This window comes from Parasteatoda tepidariorum, chromosome 8 (assembly GCF_043381705.1).
Source record: "Parasteatoda tepidariorum isolate YZ-2023 chromosome 8, CAS_Ptep_4.0, whole genome shotgun sequence".
Taxonomy (NCBI): domain Eukaryota; kingdom Metazoa; phylum Arthropoda; class Arachnida; order Araneae; family Theridiidae; genus Parasteatoda; species Parasteatoda tepidariorum.
Window position 1 is genome coordinate 83,518,944 of NC_092211.1, and position 13,965 is coordinate 83,532,908.

A 13,965-nucleotide genomic window follows, 5' to 3' on the forward strand; every position below is an offset into this window, starting at 1 on the left:
AAAAAAATTAACCTTAAAACCGGTTCCATTTAGATTTAGAATGGTTTGTTTACTTTAAAATAATTATATAAGAATGCACTCAACCCTATAGACTTTAATGCTAAAGGAAGAAGTTAAGCCTCTACACGGGTTGATTGAGCAAGGTTGTCGAGATTCCCTTCACTTGTTCAGATTGTTCCCTACTGTTAATTTATTAATTAAAGTGATCTGAAGTGGTTGTAATATTCTTATTACGCTTTACTTTTGAGAGAGAGAGGCAACTTTGTCGATGTTCCATGAAAAATAAATACATCGTTTTATTGTGTTTTCTTAATAATTGCTTGATTCTTTTAGTTTAGAATATCTACTTTATGAAGAAGAATCTGTGATTAAGATAAAAAGGAGTTGTACTAGCAATATTTTGAATTAGATAGAGTACTTTTATTTTATGTGCAATTAGTTGACAACTTTTTTGATAGTACGTTAAACCCATCAACAATCTAGTCATTATGGATGGTGTTTTCTACACTAGGGAGCGCTGCAAGCTCTTGACAGTCTATACTTCCGGGTTACTTTTATTGATGTGTTTTGAAACCATTTGGTTCACAACGTGTTCATTGTGTTTTGAGAATCTCTTGAGTATAGTATTTCTTGTATACGTGTATTTTTTACCTGATTCATTATTTGTATTTAAAACTACATTTGTCTTGCTAAACACCCACTTGTAATTTCGCTTGCATTCCACACCACATCACATCTCATAGCATCCATTTCAAGATGAATGGGAAAAGGGTCGCTTCGCATCTTCAGGCACCCAGCTCAGATACGAAGTTGAATGCCCTATCAATGGTTGTACTTGCTAGTGCATAGATTGAATAAAAATTTCAACCGAAATTTGCTGTTCCGGAAGCAATATTATAACAGAACAAGGGTGCAGCTCTAGTCCTCCATTTCTATGCTGTCACCGCATAAAGAGTGGAATATTGTCTTCCTTTAGCAGGTTTAGAAAGGTAGGAAATGCATTGTATTCCCATCACTGTTTTTTAAGGTAAAGTGCCTTTGCCCGTTATTTCTTATTCTGACCTTCCTTTGAGTAAAAGGACAATTGTCCGGTATTCCCTACTCTGACATTTTTTTTCTAATTAAAATTATGAGAAATTTACTGCTACCTCTGGGAAAATAATTATCCCAACTAATAAAGAAAACTAAATGAATATAATAATATAAAATAAAAATTAGTGCAAACCCGAATCATCGGAATGCAATTCAATTCATTTCTTTAATAGAAAGGCAATATTCTATTTTCGATTTCTATATTCTGAAATTAGGGATTCGGAAAATTCCGACATGCATTACTTACCTTTCTCTGTCTTCAAAAGATATGAGACAGTTCACTTCTACAGGAATGTAGCTTGAAATTGAAGGATACCTTTGTAAGACGCGATTCGGAAAGGGTTGAAATAATATCAAATTGTTTCATCAAATCTTTATAAATAGTGTGACGAAGTTTGTAGTAGTCATTATTGACAGCATTATTTTTAAAAGGAATTTATATTTAGAAATTCTTGCATTGTTTTACCATTCTTGAATGTCACACTCCCTGAATAATTAATTACCCTTAACATATCTGATTATGTTATCTTTAAAATCTTTGAGGCAGTTAAATCTGTTCTGCGTTGATACGCTGTAAAATATAAATAACCGACCTTCCCTTAATTGGGCATACGGCATAATTCACAATTCAAGAAAGATTAAGTTTCACAACATAATTAGTAATGATACAAACGAAATACAACAATAGGCAATGATACAAGCAAATAAGTTACACAATGATTCACTAATATCACAATAAACAGCCACTAAAACTGGGTTGGCGGTAACAGCAAAATTAAAACCATTGCAAATAAACCATAGAAAAGTAAAATCATGCAAGGGGATAAAACACCGGTATAAGACAACCAAGTTTAATATATGATTTTAAAGATGAGAAAAAAAGAGTTAAAAGGTGTTGAGATACATAAATCTAAGAGAACAATAAAATCAAGTAAATTGTAATATTAAAAGCCAAAAAGGCTTGTAAAATCAGAAGAAGTTAAAATCAAAAGGGCTTGTAAAATCCCAAATGGTTAAAGTCATCATAGGGTCTTATTCTATTTTGATACACTGTAAAAAATGGATACTCAAATTTCACGAAACTTTCCTCATTTTTGACGAAACCGTTTCCTAGAATATACTTCTAAGGAACGTCTCGTCAATGTAACGAAATAACCCTCCCCACTTTCGAATAAACAAATTTAATCAAAAGTAAAGAAATATTCCGTTATTCTATTTTTTTTCCAAAAGAGAAAATAAAGAAAAAAAACTATGTGGCATTTGTAGCACCTCAGGGTGTCTAACGTGCGGTGGTGTTACTGATCACTTTTCTTAGGATGCTTATCAGGTGCTTATACAGGAAAATCAACGTTGCCCCAATATCGCAAAGACAGATAGAATAGAGAGAAATGTTACATCCATGCTTGAAGCGGGATTTGAACCTGGAATTTTCCAGTTAAGAGGCCAATTCCTTGACCACCTTCGGCTTATTTCGTCATTCTAGTTTCGAGCCTATAGCCTTCATTCCAGTTAATCTACCGCAATGCACTGAGATGAGGTTCCGAGTTGAGAATATATTTTTGTCATATATTTGAGTAGTCGCGTTTCATCACAAATCACGTGATTTCGTCTCAAAAATTCGTAATCTGCACTAATCTAGATTCATAAATCTTCTAAAACCAATACTTTTAAATTCTTTGTATAGTATCCCAGTGTGTATAATGTTTCAAAATAATATTACTACTGTTAAAATAATAAATATCAATTTTTATTATCAAATGAAATAAACTATATGCCATTTCTTGCAAATTATGTTTATCAACATTTTGCAACTATTTTTCATAAATCTACACACATATTAAAATTTTACTAAGTCCACTCTGTAACAAACAGTGTATACTCCTGCAGATAACTCGTTGTTGTTTTCCCTCAAAACTTCACAGGGCAATTAGTTCTAGGTTCCATGATTAATTCAATTGGTTTTGGTGACAAAAGACCACCCGAGTTCCTAAATTGTACCGGTACCTGGAATTTAAATCATTTTTTTAGTGTCACTCAAGTGGATGAAAATTTATTTCACAAATAAGAATTAAACTTAATCTGTATTGATATAACATTGTCTCATATATAGAAACAAATAATGTTTAACAACCGATAAAAATCTTAAAATACACGAAGGTTTTGTGTTTAATAATTTATTTCGATTCAAATACCATTTTTACGAAATATAAGTCTTCTTTGTCGGTAGCATAAATCTAATATGTAATTTGCTACTTTCTTTTAAATTTATTAGTTATTTGTAACAATAATTTAAAATGGAAAAAAAAAATCACGTTAAGGATTCAAAATTAATATTAAAGCGAGACGAAAATACCATTAAAATGTGAGGAATCACCAAGAAGAGCAGAGTTTAACACAACAAAATTCATTTGGTTAGATGGAATCTGGATCTTACGTCAACTTCTTTTGCACAGGATTCTAAACGAAATATATTGAGGGTGGTGATTTCAAAACAAACTGCATATGTATAAACCCGATACGGCTATTTTCTCCACATTCGATTGCTTAACAACTCAAAGGCCCGACTCCGTTTTCTTGACAGCTCAAATACCCGACAGGGCAAGAATATAAGGGCAATGAGTATAAGATTATCTGTTGACAACTGTTTAATCTTTTAAGAAAGGCTGGGCTACTAATGGCAAGAAAGTGAAAGCGATATTTAATGACTGTTTATGTTGCCTTTTCCTTTGCGTTTTAAAAGACTTGAAACCTTTCAGAATTATAGTCAATTCTAAGTCGCATTATATATCTATATATATATATGTATATAAAAACTTTTTTTTTATTTTTTTTATTAATTTTTATTCTTTTTTATTTTTTTTTATTTTCAATTTTTGTTTCCTGTTGCAATTTTTTCTGGATTCTTTAAATATTTTCATTTGCCTTTTTCACTCCTTGATTATAATGGATTATCTGTTATGCAATCACATTATAGTGGAAGAATGTGAGCAATAACACTCAAATAGTTCATAGTTGAACGATTATTCATAACTGCAACAGTAATGGAAATTCGGTCTTTTCCTTCAACGAATTGTCTGCGAGTTGGCAAAAAAGGTCTACCACGAACGAAAACCTCTGATCTTCGTTGTACTCCAATTTGTTCCTTTTTAATTTCACTGTGTATAGTGTATAAGCACTCAAGTGAGATACCCCAACAGGGGAAGGCGGCTGTATTGCAAAAAAATTACTGAGTAAATCTATATAATCTTTCAATTAGTAACGTTTTCGTAATTGTTTCGTCAGGCAAATGCATTGCCAAACGAATAAGTTGGGGGACAAGTGAACCTGTCATGCAAATGCACCCGTCGTGCAACATAACTGTCTGAAAAACGTGCTGTCGAGCAAACGTACTTCTTGGGGAAATGAGTTGTCGGGAAAGGGGAATGGAAAACCCGAATGTCGGTGAAAAGTATCAGATCCTTATAAACAAAGAAGCTCCTCTCGGTGCTCGCAGATAAACGTGTTTCAAAATTCAATGCTGCTTTGTCATATTTCATCCTTTTTCTGGTTTATTTATTTATTTATTTTATTAAATACAGTTACTAAGATTCTTTTATTTTCTTAAATCTGAAGAGCTAATATGATATACAGAAAAAAACCTTAATTTTTTTTAAAGTGTGAAATAGGCAATAGCTTCCAAGCAAGTATTGTCACACTGTTTAATGGATTATGCGATGATTTATTCATCAATTGAACTGGGGCCTTTTTAAATAATTTTCAGAACACTTCCTATGCGTACCTGTGTTTGAGAACATCTCTTTGCTTGGAAAGCACTGAATACGTAGACGAGACATACTTTCAACTCTAGGAGTGCAAAACGCATCCCAACACAATTCGCCAAAAGGAAGATAAGTATAAGGTATCTGCTTTTGTCTTTCCTCGGGACTGAATCTGTAATTAAAATTTAAATAAAAACTTTAATTTACAATGACATTAATAAGGATTAAAAAATAGGGTAATATAGACTTATATCTTAAAATTAAAAGTTAAATTTAGCAAAACACAAGTTTTCTGCGAAATATACTATGCTCAAATGCGGTTTTAGCTAAAACAAAGCACACGAAGAGAGTAATCAGGGAACACACTTTTTACATTTCTGTAGTCTATGATTATCTACTTCTTGGATAAAAAATTTTTTTTCATTGTTGGTTCAATTTTAAGCTCATTTGGTGAATGAAAATAAATTGTATCTGAGTAACAATTATTCTACTTGATCAGTTAAAATGTTGTCAAAAATTTTAAATAAAATTATAATTTTAAAACGTAGATATCGTCCAAATTCTAACATTTTCAGGCTAAAAAAAATAATCAGATTTTTATTGTGTGTTAAAAATTTTCATACACAAAACCTTTAAAAAAATGAAGGTGCATGTACTACCTTAAAAACGGGTAGTAACTTACTGTACTTACATAAAAATAAAACTCACAAGAAATAATATGTTTTTTTTTAAAAAAAAAATATACCAATATAATGCCAGAGTCAAACAGCATACTTATCAACCTATCATAAGAAATAATCAAAAAGTCTATTACCTGAGTGTGATTAAACATTAGAAGAAAACAAAAAATAAGTTTGTTATGATTGCACATTCAAATTTAGTAATGCCAGTGCTCTATTGCAAATCTTATCCTTATAGATATATTTAACAAAAAATTGTAAAGTGCCTAAGCATAATCGTTTTGCTATAATAAATATCTGTAGTTAAGAATATATTCTCTCTAATAATTAGGAAGGATCAAATTAAATGTCGAACTAGAAGCAGGTAGCAGAATAAATAAATGTGTGAAGTGTTTAGAGGGTAAATTTTACAGCATTACTCACCTGTCGGGATCAAATTTTTCAGGATTAGGAAAAAACTTTGGATTTCTATGCATTGCAAATATTGGGATTCCGATAGTCATTCCCTTCGGGATCGTTAGTCCAGTGTCGCCTAATTTATACTCAGCATCAGCAGTTCTTTCTGTCCTAAAAGGTAGACGGTGTATTTGAGTTAAATACAATGAAGCAAAAAAAATTGGAGCTATATTACTGATAATAAGTAAATGATGGAGAAAACATGCATGTATATGTGTGTGCAGGAAACTCAGACATAAATAGAACTAAAATTGTAAATGTTTTAGGATCTGTGTGGTGTTAAGAAGGATTAATTTCTAAATAACCTCATTGGAGGATATTGCTTAGATCCTAATCCAATCTGCCATCTGATCTCTCTAGTATAATCGACCTTACTCAGGAAAAAACTTATACTATATAGTGGAAAACAAACAAGAGTTACTTTTTTTTTAAAGGAAGACGTAAATACTTCAAAACATTTTAGAATATGTGCTTAGTACGGTGAAGAAACTTTTAAAACTCATGTCTTTTAGATGGAATAAAGTCAAAATTGTAAAGTGGCCCAACATTTGAGCCTGTTTTGCAACTTCTCTCTCCACGGTCAACTGCGTCCTACATGAAGAATCAACCCTTCCTCTGTTGAAATTATCACGGTGTAAAATCTTTATAATTGCGAAATTAATTTTAATTTGGAAACAATGTATTTATTTTCGCTTTCGAATCTCTTCACCAATATTCACCAATGATAATCATTTTTTAGTTCTTTTTGGTGAAAGGAGAAATTACTTAGAACTTATTTTATTACATTTAAAATATAATATTAACATGTGAAATTTCAATTATGTACTTAAAATAATTTATTTCATTTTTATTCTTATAAGTTCCCTTTAATTAAATTATTTCATTTTATAAAAAATAAGCTTAGTTGTTAGTGAAAACAAAGCACAATATATGCATGCGTGCAAGACACTGTAAACATTGAGTTGTTAAAAATTGAATATCATAATCTAGAACTTGTCAAAGACTTCAACAACATTGGCACAAACTTAATCAGCCAGGATGGTTTAAATACCACGTTGTTTCAGCTGAACACTTTCTAAATGGATTATAAAAATTTTACATTTAAAATTAGTAAAAAGGGAAAGCTTCATAGGGCGATCATGAGACCGGGGCTCATTTATAGCTCAGAAATCTGAGTTATGTCAAAATCACATGAAAAGAGATTTGCTATTATCGAGAGAAAAGTTTTGAGGACGATTCTGGGTGCAGTAAATAACAATGGTGCGTGAGGCACAGATATAACCATAAGGTGCATAGACTATACGGATCTTGCATGTCATCGTTTGTACAGCTGTATAGTCAAACGAGTCTTGCATGTCATCATGGCATCAACAGTTATTATTCATTACTTTTGAAGGACTCATTTGCCGAATGGACCTGTCCTCCGTAACATCCGGTATCCTTCATTTTAAACCGGCTGGAACACGAACCATACTAAGGTGGGTTTGCTGTATTGTTAAAGATTTCGGGGCACAAAAGATGAACTATTGGAACACCCTGGAGATGAAAAAAGCAGAATGGGAAGTGATTCTGAAAAAGGACTCGCCCTACAAATGGCTGTCTTGTCATTAGAAGAAGAAGAATTTCCAAACTGAAAATTCTTGAAAGGTGAAGCCTGAAGCTATTTATTATTTACAAAAAATTGTTTATAAAGAGAAATACAAGTTGCATAAATATATGTTAATAATCTATAAATATGCTGTAAACTTATATATGAATACAGCATAAATACCTAATTGCGGGAGAATACATTCTAAAAACTTCGGAGACAACATTGTCAAGGTACTTCATATTTTGAATTGATTCATACTTCAGTTCACCCTGAAATTATAAAATTAAAATTACCAACAATGAAAATTCTAGAATAATACACCATTACTAGCAAAAGAGATAAACATTTTCCAAATTAATCTCTATAAATTCTGATTAGAAAAATGTTAATTATTTTTATCAGTTCTCTGCGGATGTTTTCTCTTGAAAAGACTTGCGGTATACAATAAATGTATTATAAGTGTGTGGTACTCCGTATTTTATATGCTTATAGAAAAATGAGTTTTTTTTCCCAATAATATAGTTATTAATCTAGATAGAAGAGTAGGGTTGGTTTTAATGTCAGCAACAAACTTTATCACAAATCCCAACAAGGTTCATAAATGATTAGTAAATAAACCGTGCAAGTTTACACGCCATGAGGTTCGCGTTAAGTTTGATTAAACAACCCTTTTATATTGAGACTTTGCTTTTTTAAACAACCCTTTTAAATATTGAACCTAAGTTTACAAAACAAGACTAGAAAACCCTTCAGAAATGGAGGATGAATAATAATTTGCAAATCAATAATAGAAAGCAATTTCAAACCGAGGATAAATCCAACTTCTCAAGGATTATTTAGTATTTTATGATCATTGGTGAAGCAATGTTTGTTTGCTGAGGCTTTAATAGACTTCCTTTTACACGTAAAATAATGAAGGTAGCCTGATCACTAAGTTTTCAACACAAGGAAAAGATTGCATTTGAGAGCCTGGGCAGAGAGCTAGAATGTAAAAAGACAAAAACATACCTGTAAATAAATGCTAAAAAATTAGATTTTCTTCCTCTAAAGGTTTTTGCATGCCTTTATTTAAGCTTTAAGGAAACAAGCTTTGCATACTAATATTTCTATTAAGTTTAAAAAATTATCATTGTTATTCAAACAATTATTCATTGTTAAGCAAGCAAAATTTGTCTTATCTTCATAAAATTAAAAAAAATTATACTGAATACACAATTTGACCGTATTTATGGCTCTATTGAAATACCAAAAAATTCCATAATTTTTGCCAAAGTGCTATGGTAATGATTTTTGTAAAATTTACAATAAAATATGGTTTTAAAATACAAGATAAAATTTGCTAAATGTGATAAAATTAGATAATTTTATCATGGTATTTTTGAGCATGACATAAAAAGCATTTATTCTGTTGCATTTACTTTTCAGTTTTAATAATAAGAACTTTAATTTTTTAAACAGTACTCTTTTTTTAAACGAAAACAGTTATAAGATGATCTATAATTTTAAAAAACCAGAAATTCCAAAAAACAGTTTCCATATGAATGGAAAAATTACCAAATGAATGGCTTGAATACCATGTATTGCTGTTTTAAAAAGCAGAATTATGGCTTAATTTTAATCAGAAATGTCATTAGTATACTATATGGTAATTTTACCAGAAATTTTTTCTCCGTATGGTATGTTTTGTTTTCATGAGGCTTTTCAAACTCTTTTTTGTATAATTTGTAATTAATGAAGTTTTTCCATTATCAAATATTACTAATAGTGAATTTCGAGCTAAACCTTCGGAATGGAAGATTTTTTGACAATTGTTTAAGCTTACTTTTTCCTTAAAATGCCATCTATAAACGTAACAGAACTATTAAATAATTCTTAATCGCTATGAAACCAAAAGATTTTAGCTATGGGCTGCAATATTATTAAAAAAAAACTTCGAATCTTTTTGGTAAATTTCTTCACTCACATTAGTTTCTGCAACAACTTCGGATATTTCTTTAAAAACTTTTTCTTGTACTTCCGGATTCAATGCCAGTAGATAGGTAGTAAGTCCTAGAGTTGCTGCGGTAGTATGGTAGCCAGCAAGAAAAAATATAACACACTGAGCCACAAGCTCATCCATGGATAATCCTAAAATATAATACTTTTCCTATATTACATAGAAACTCATTTAAAATTGATATTATGCTTCGTACAGTTCTTAAAAAAGCTACTAAAAAATACGAGCATCTGCCAAAAAAAAGGGTACATTAGTGTTATATTATATTCTTCATATCTGTTATATTATATTCAGAGAAAATTAATTTCAACTAAATGGAAATTATTGCTTTTTTTTCTTTAAAAATGCATTGGCTTTCTTAATTTTTATCAATTTATAGCTCACTGTTCTCACTTCTCAAAATTTAACTCAACAAATGTGCTTATTAAATAGAAATTTTTGATGTATTATAAAGTCCAAATATTATAAGGATTTTTTTTAGCTACAAATTTGTATTCTGTGGAAGACAAGAGTTAATTGCTGTATTGTGAAATTGTTTTCATTATAAATTTTCATAAACTCGTTAAATTCGGTTCTTTTAATTTTATTTTAAGGGTATGCGCCGATGTGGGTTAAAATAAAATCTCGAATAACATAGCTCATCCTCAAATTCAGCAAACCTAAAACAAAACAATTTTTAAACATATAGCTGATTCTGAAGAAAAGCGGATTTCAATGAGGCCAGGAACCGTTTTTGCCCAGCTTGGTCCATCTTCACTGTGTAATAACTCTCGGCAAGAACCAATTTCATAAGTTGTTGTTTGTCAAAACGTAGTAATCCTCAAAATGCGAAGAATGGCGATCCGCAAGTCATTTTTGTGAAAAACGAACATAAACTAATCTTCGCTGGATCTTCAGTCTTAACATTACTTAGTATGGTAGCATATTTTGTACCAGAGATTAAAAATTTCATTTAAATATATCTTTCCGAGGGTTTAAAGACGCATATTACGATTTTTGAACCGTCGTAATGAAGTAAGAATGATATCAATAATAAATGTACGATGAGCCAAAATAATAAAAAACGGACCACCCAACTTTTGATCTAATGATCGGAATTTCACATTCTAGTACTCAACCTTAATGGTTCAAAGGGGTGATCCCTAGTATGCTAATGGATTTGTACCGATGATATTTTAAATTACGAAATCAGACATAAAAACGTATTTTTTCTGATTGAATTCACTACCTTTTTATCGACGGATACGGATATCTGACCCCCAAAATAAAGGGTTAGCCGCAATCTAGGGAATATCGTCCCAATACTTTGCTCAAGAGAGCGATTTTGAACCCTTGATGTTAATTTTACTTTTTGCGTTTTTCCCCATTTCTCGAGGACTTCTTTAACTCATTGAAACATTTTTGCACACAATTATAAAATTCGTTTATGAAAAGATAATTTTCTGCAAGAAACCAACTTCCTTAAATATTTATCATTTTATTTAATAGTATCCGAAAAGATTTTGAATTAAAAGTATAAAATTTTGAAAGCATATAATTTTACTGGACAAAACCCAAAATTTGAGAGGTTGAATAGTTCTTGAGAAATCGAATTTTAAATATACGACAATTTTAAAAGCTGATTTCTCAGGAACTATTCAACCGATTTCCTAAGAAATCGAATTTTAAATGTACGACTATTTTAAAAGTTGATTTCTCAGGAACTATTCAACCGATTTCCTTCGANACCTAGTCATCCTCAACTAAAATTATAAAATCTTCCTTAAATGCAATATTATGTGAAAAAAGTCAAAAATACTATTAAAGTATTTAAGCTATTTAACCTCATCCATTGCAGATGTAAAATCAAAATTAAATCAGTAAGTAAAAAAGCATTTATTATTAGCATTAAATTATCTTTCGAAATTATAAATTATCTTATTATCTGCAAAAAATTTTCAATTCACTTAAAAAGTTCTCGAAATATGGTGAAATACACAAAAAGTATAATTAAGATTAAGGTGTTACTTTGGATCGCTAACCTGACCAAACTATGGAGATTATACTTCCTAGATTTCAGCTATCATCTATATCTTAGAGAACAGAAGTCAGAATACGTTGAAAAAAAGTATGTTTATTCAAAGAAAAAAAAATTTGTGTCTGATTTCGTAACATAAAATATCGTCTGCAAATAATTAACATATTTCAAGTCCATCCCTCGAACCATTAAGATGGAGTCCTAGAACATTAAGATCCGATCATTAGATCAAAAGTCATTCACGGTAGTCCACTTTTTTTTTGACGCACTGTACGTTTAGCTACACATTCACATACGTCCACCAGAACTTACTACATTTGAATTAGTCAATTACATTTATTGAAAAAAAAAACTTGAATAGCACATTATGCATAATGAAAGACACATTTTAAAACGGTTGTTAACTTATAAGGAATGGACTTTGTGAATCATTTTAATGAAACTTAAATACTTGTATATCAAATAGAAAAGCATTTAAAATATAATTTCAAAAATTTATTTTATTTTTTCAAATATTTTTATGATTTGGTATCGAACATTTTTAAAAATTTCTATTTTTTTTAAAACTAGTGTAACACCGATTGTATGCTTGATTGTGCCAAGTATTTCGTAATAACCGTTAACAATATAAGTTTTTTAAATCCTAGAAAAAAATAAAATTGCGAAGTCTATTTATTACTGGTCACAAATTAATATTTAAGTGAGGAAGGACAAAAACGCTATCGAAATCTACTGAATCAATCGGTAGGAAAACGAAATAAAAACGCTGAGACAAACTAGATCACCTAATGAAACTTGGGTGTGTTTCTATAAATCGTCTTTAAACTCCTATCTGTTTCTTTCCGCAATCAAACAGGTTTTCGTATTTTTAATCTCACATTCTTCAGTAGTTTTTTTGTTAGATCCCAGGAGCGTAATGTATCCTACCATCAATTATATACTAATTTGCAACCTCTCATATGTATATGTATTTTTTTCCATCTTGACAAGAATTGTAAAAATTCTTCATTAAGTGCGGTTTTTACAAAATGCCCAATTTAATTCTCTTCGTATAAGTTATCGTACTCCAAACGTTTAAATTTAGTAGAGCTTGAAAATAAATTTTTTTCCTTTTTAAATTTTTGAGTATTTTTTTCATTTCAAATGTTAAACTAATTGCGTAGAAGTTTCTTCTTTGTTATTAATTAAGTTAGATGCATACGTTTTGAAGTTATTCCCTTGAAAACTGCATGGCCTTTTGAATCATCAACGTAGTTGGAAGAAAGATCATCCGTATCATCCCACTTTTCTTCTTTTGCAACTTCTGTTGCTGCATCTACAAGCAACTGCAGAAAGTCATTCCTCGTCTAAGATAAAAAATTTGAGCTATTAATTCACAAAAACAGTAATACACAGAATTCCCGCCGAGTAAAAACGATACAAATTAATGAAATTATATTTTTTCGGAACAATTGGACGTCAAATGGATCCTTTGCTTGCGAGATGCAAAAGATCTAATGTGAATTTAACAAGCCAAATTAATGTATTTATGATGCCTCAATTTTGAAAGTTATCTAATTATTTTCAAGTAATTAAAGAAATCTGCAAAATTTGATTAGTCTTTTTTTAAAAACAAAACGCTACCTAATTATTAGGAAGCACTGCAAAAATAGTTAGTTAATAATTGAAACTAGAGAATAAATGAAGAAAAAAATAACTCTTAATAAAATCGCTGAAATAAATTATTATTAACTGTGAGTTTAAAATTTAAAATCTCCAATACTAATAAGAACTTTAAAGGACTTATATTTAATTATGTTAATGGGTCAGAAATGATTTTAAGACCAAAAAAAATGTGCAAGATATTAGCAATTTTTCAATGAAAAGAAGAGAAAGATGGTGTAGCAATTAATTCGCTGTAAAGATTAGAAGAAGTGCTTTTATTTTTAGAAAGTTTAGCAAGAACTGAATCAACTACAGAGAGGATAAATCAACCATCGAGCAGACGTGCAATACAGATTTCAGAGAAGGGTGTAACAAAGATTAATTGCGCGAAAAGCAAAATAATTACGGAAAACAAAAATTTTCTGCCAATTTGGATGACTAAACTAAGCATGGGGGACAAATAAACAGTAAAATGTTTACGATAAACAGAGCTGGGAAAATGATTCGGGTGGTTTAGTTTGCTAGAGCAGAGTCAAGTAACTGAACATTCTGATCGATTAGTATGACAGTCAAAGGATGGTTTCTTGCTTTCAGGTGTCTCGTGAGCTTCTTGTTAGAGATCTTCTTAGAAAGTAATCTTTTAACCACTACTTTGATTTTAAACTATAGAACTACATTTTCTGTTTTCTAATTCTATTTTTACTCTCTCCAATGTTTGTAAAAGAAAAAAA

The 13,965-nt window shown here is 30.4% G+C and overlaps 1 protein-coding gene across 1 annotated transcript in view; it reads right to left on the reverse strand.

Moving 5' to 3' along the window:
- The window catches only part of LOC107442058 (cytochrome P450 3A21), a 67,939-nt gene that overhangs the window by 35,718 nt on the left and 18,256 nt on the right, over window positions 1–13,965 (reverse strand). The window contains 6 exon segments of the mRNA XM_071184308.1: window positions 4,871–4,967; window positions 4,969–5,022; window positions 5,954–6,097; window positions 7,758–7,846; window positions 9,541–9,704; window positions 12,792–12,936. Coding sequence (XP_071040409.1) covers window positions 4,871–4,967; window positions 4,969–5,022; window positions 5,954–6,097; window positions 7,758–7,846; window positions 9,541–9,704; window positions 12,792–12,936 — 693 coding nt within the window.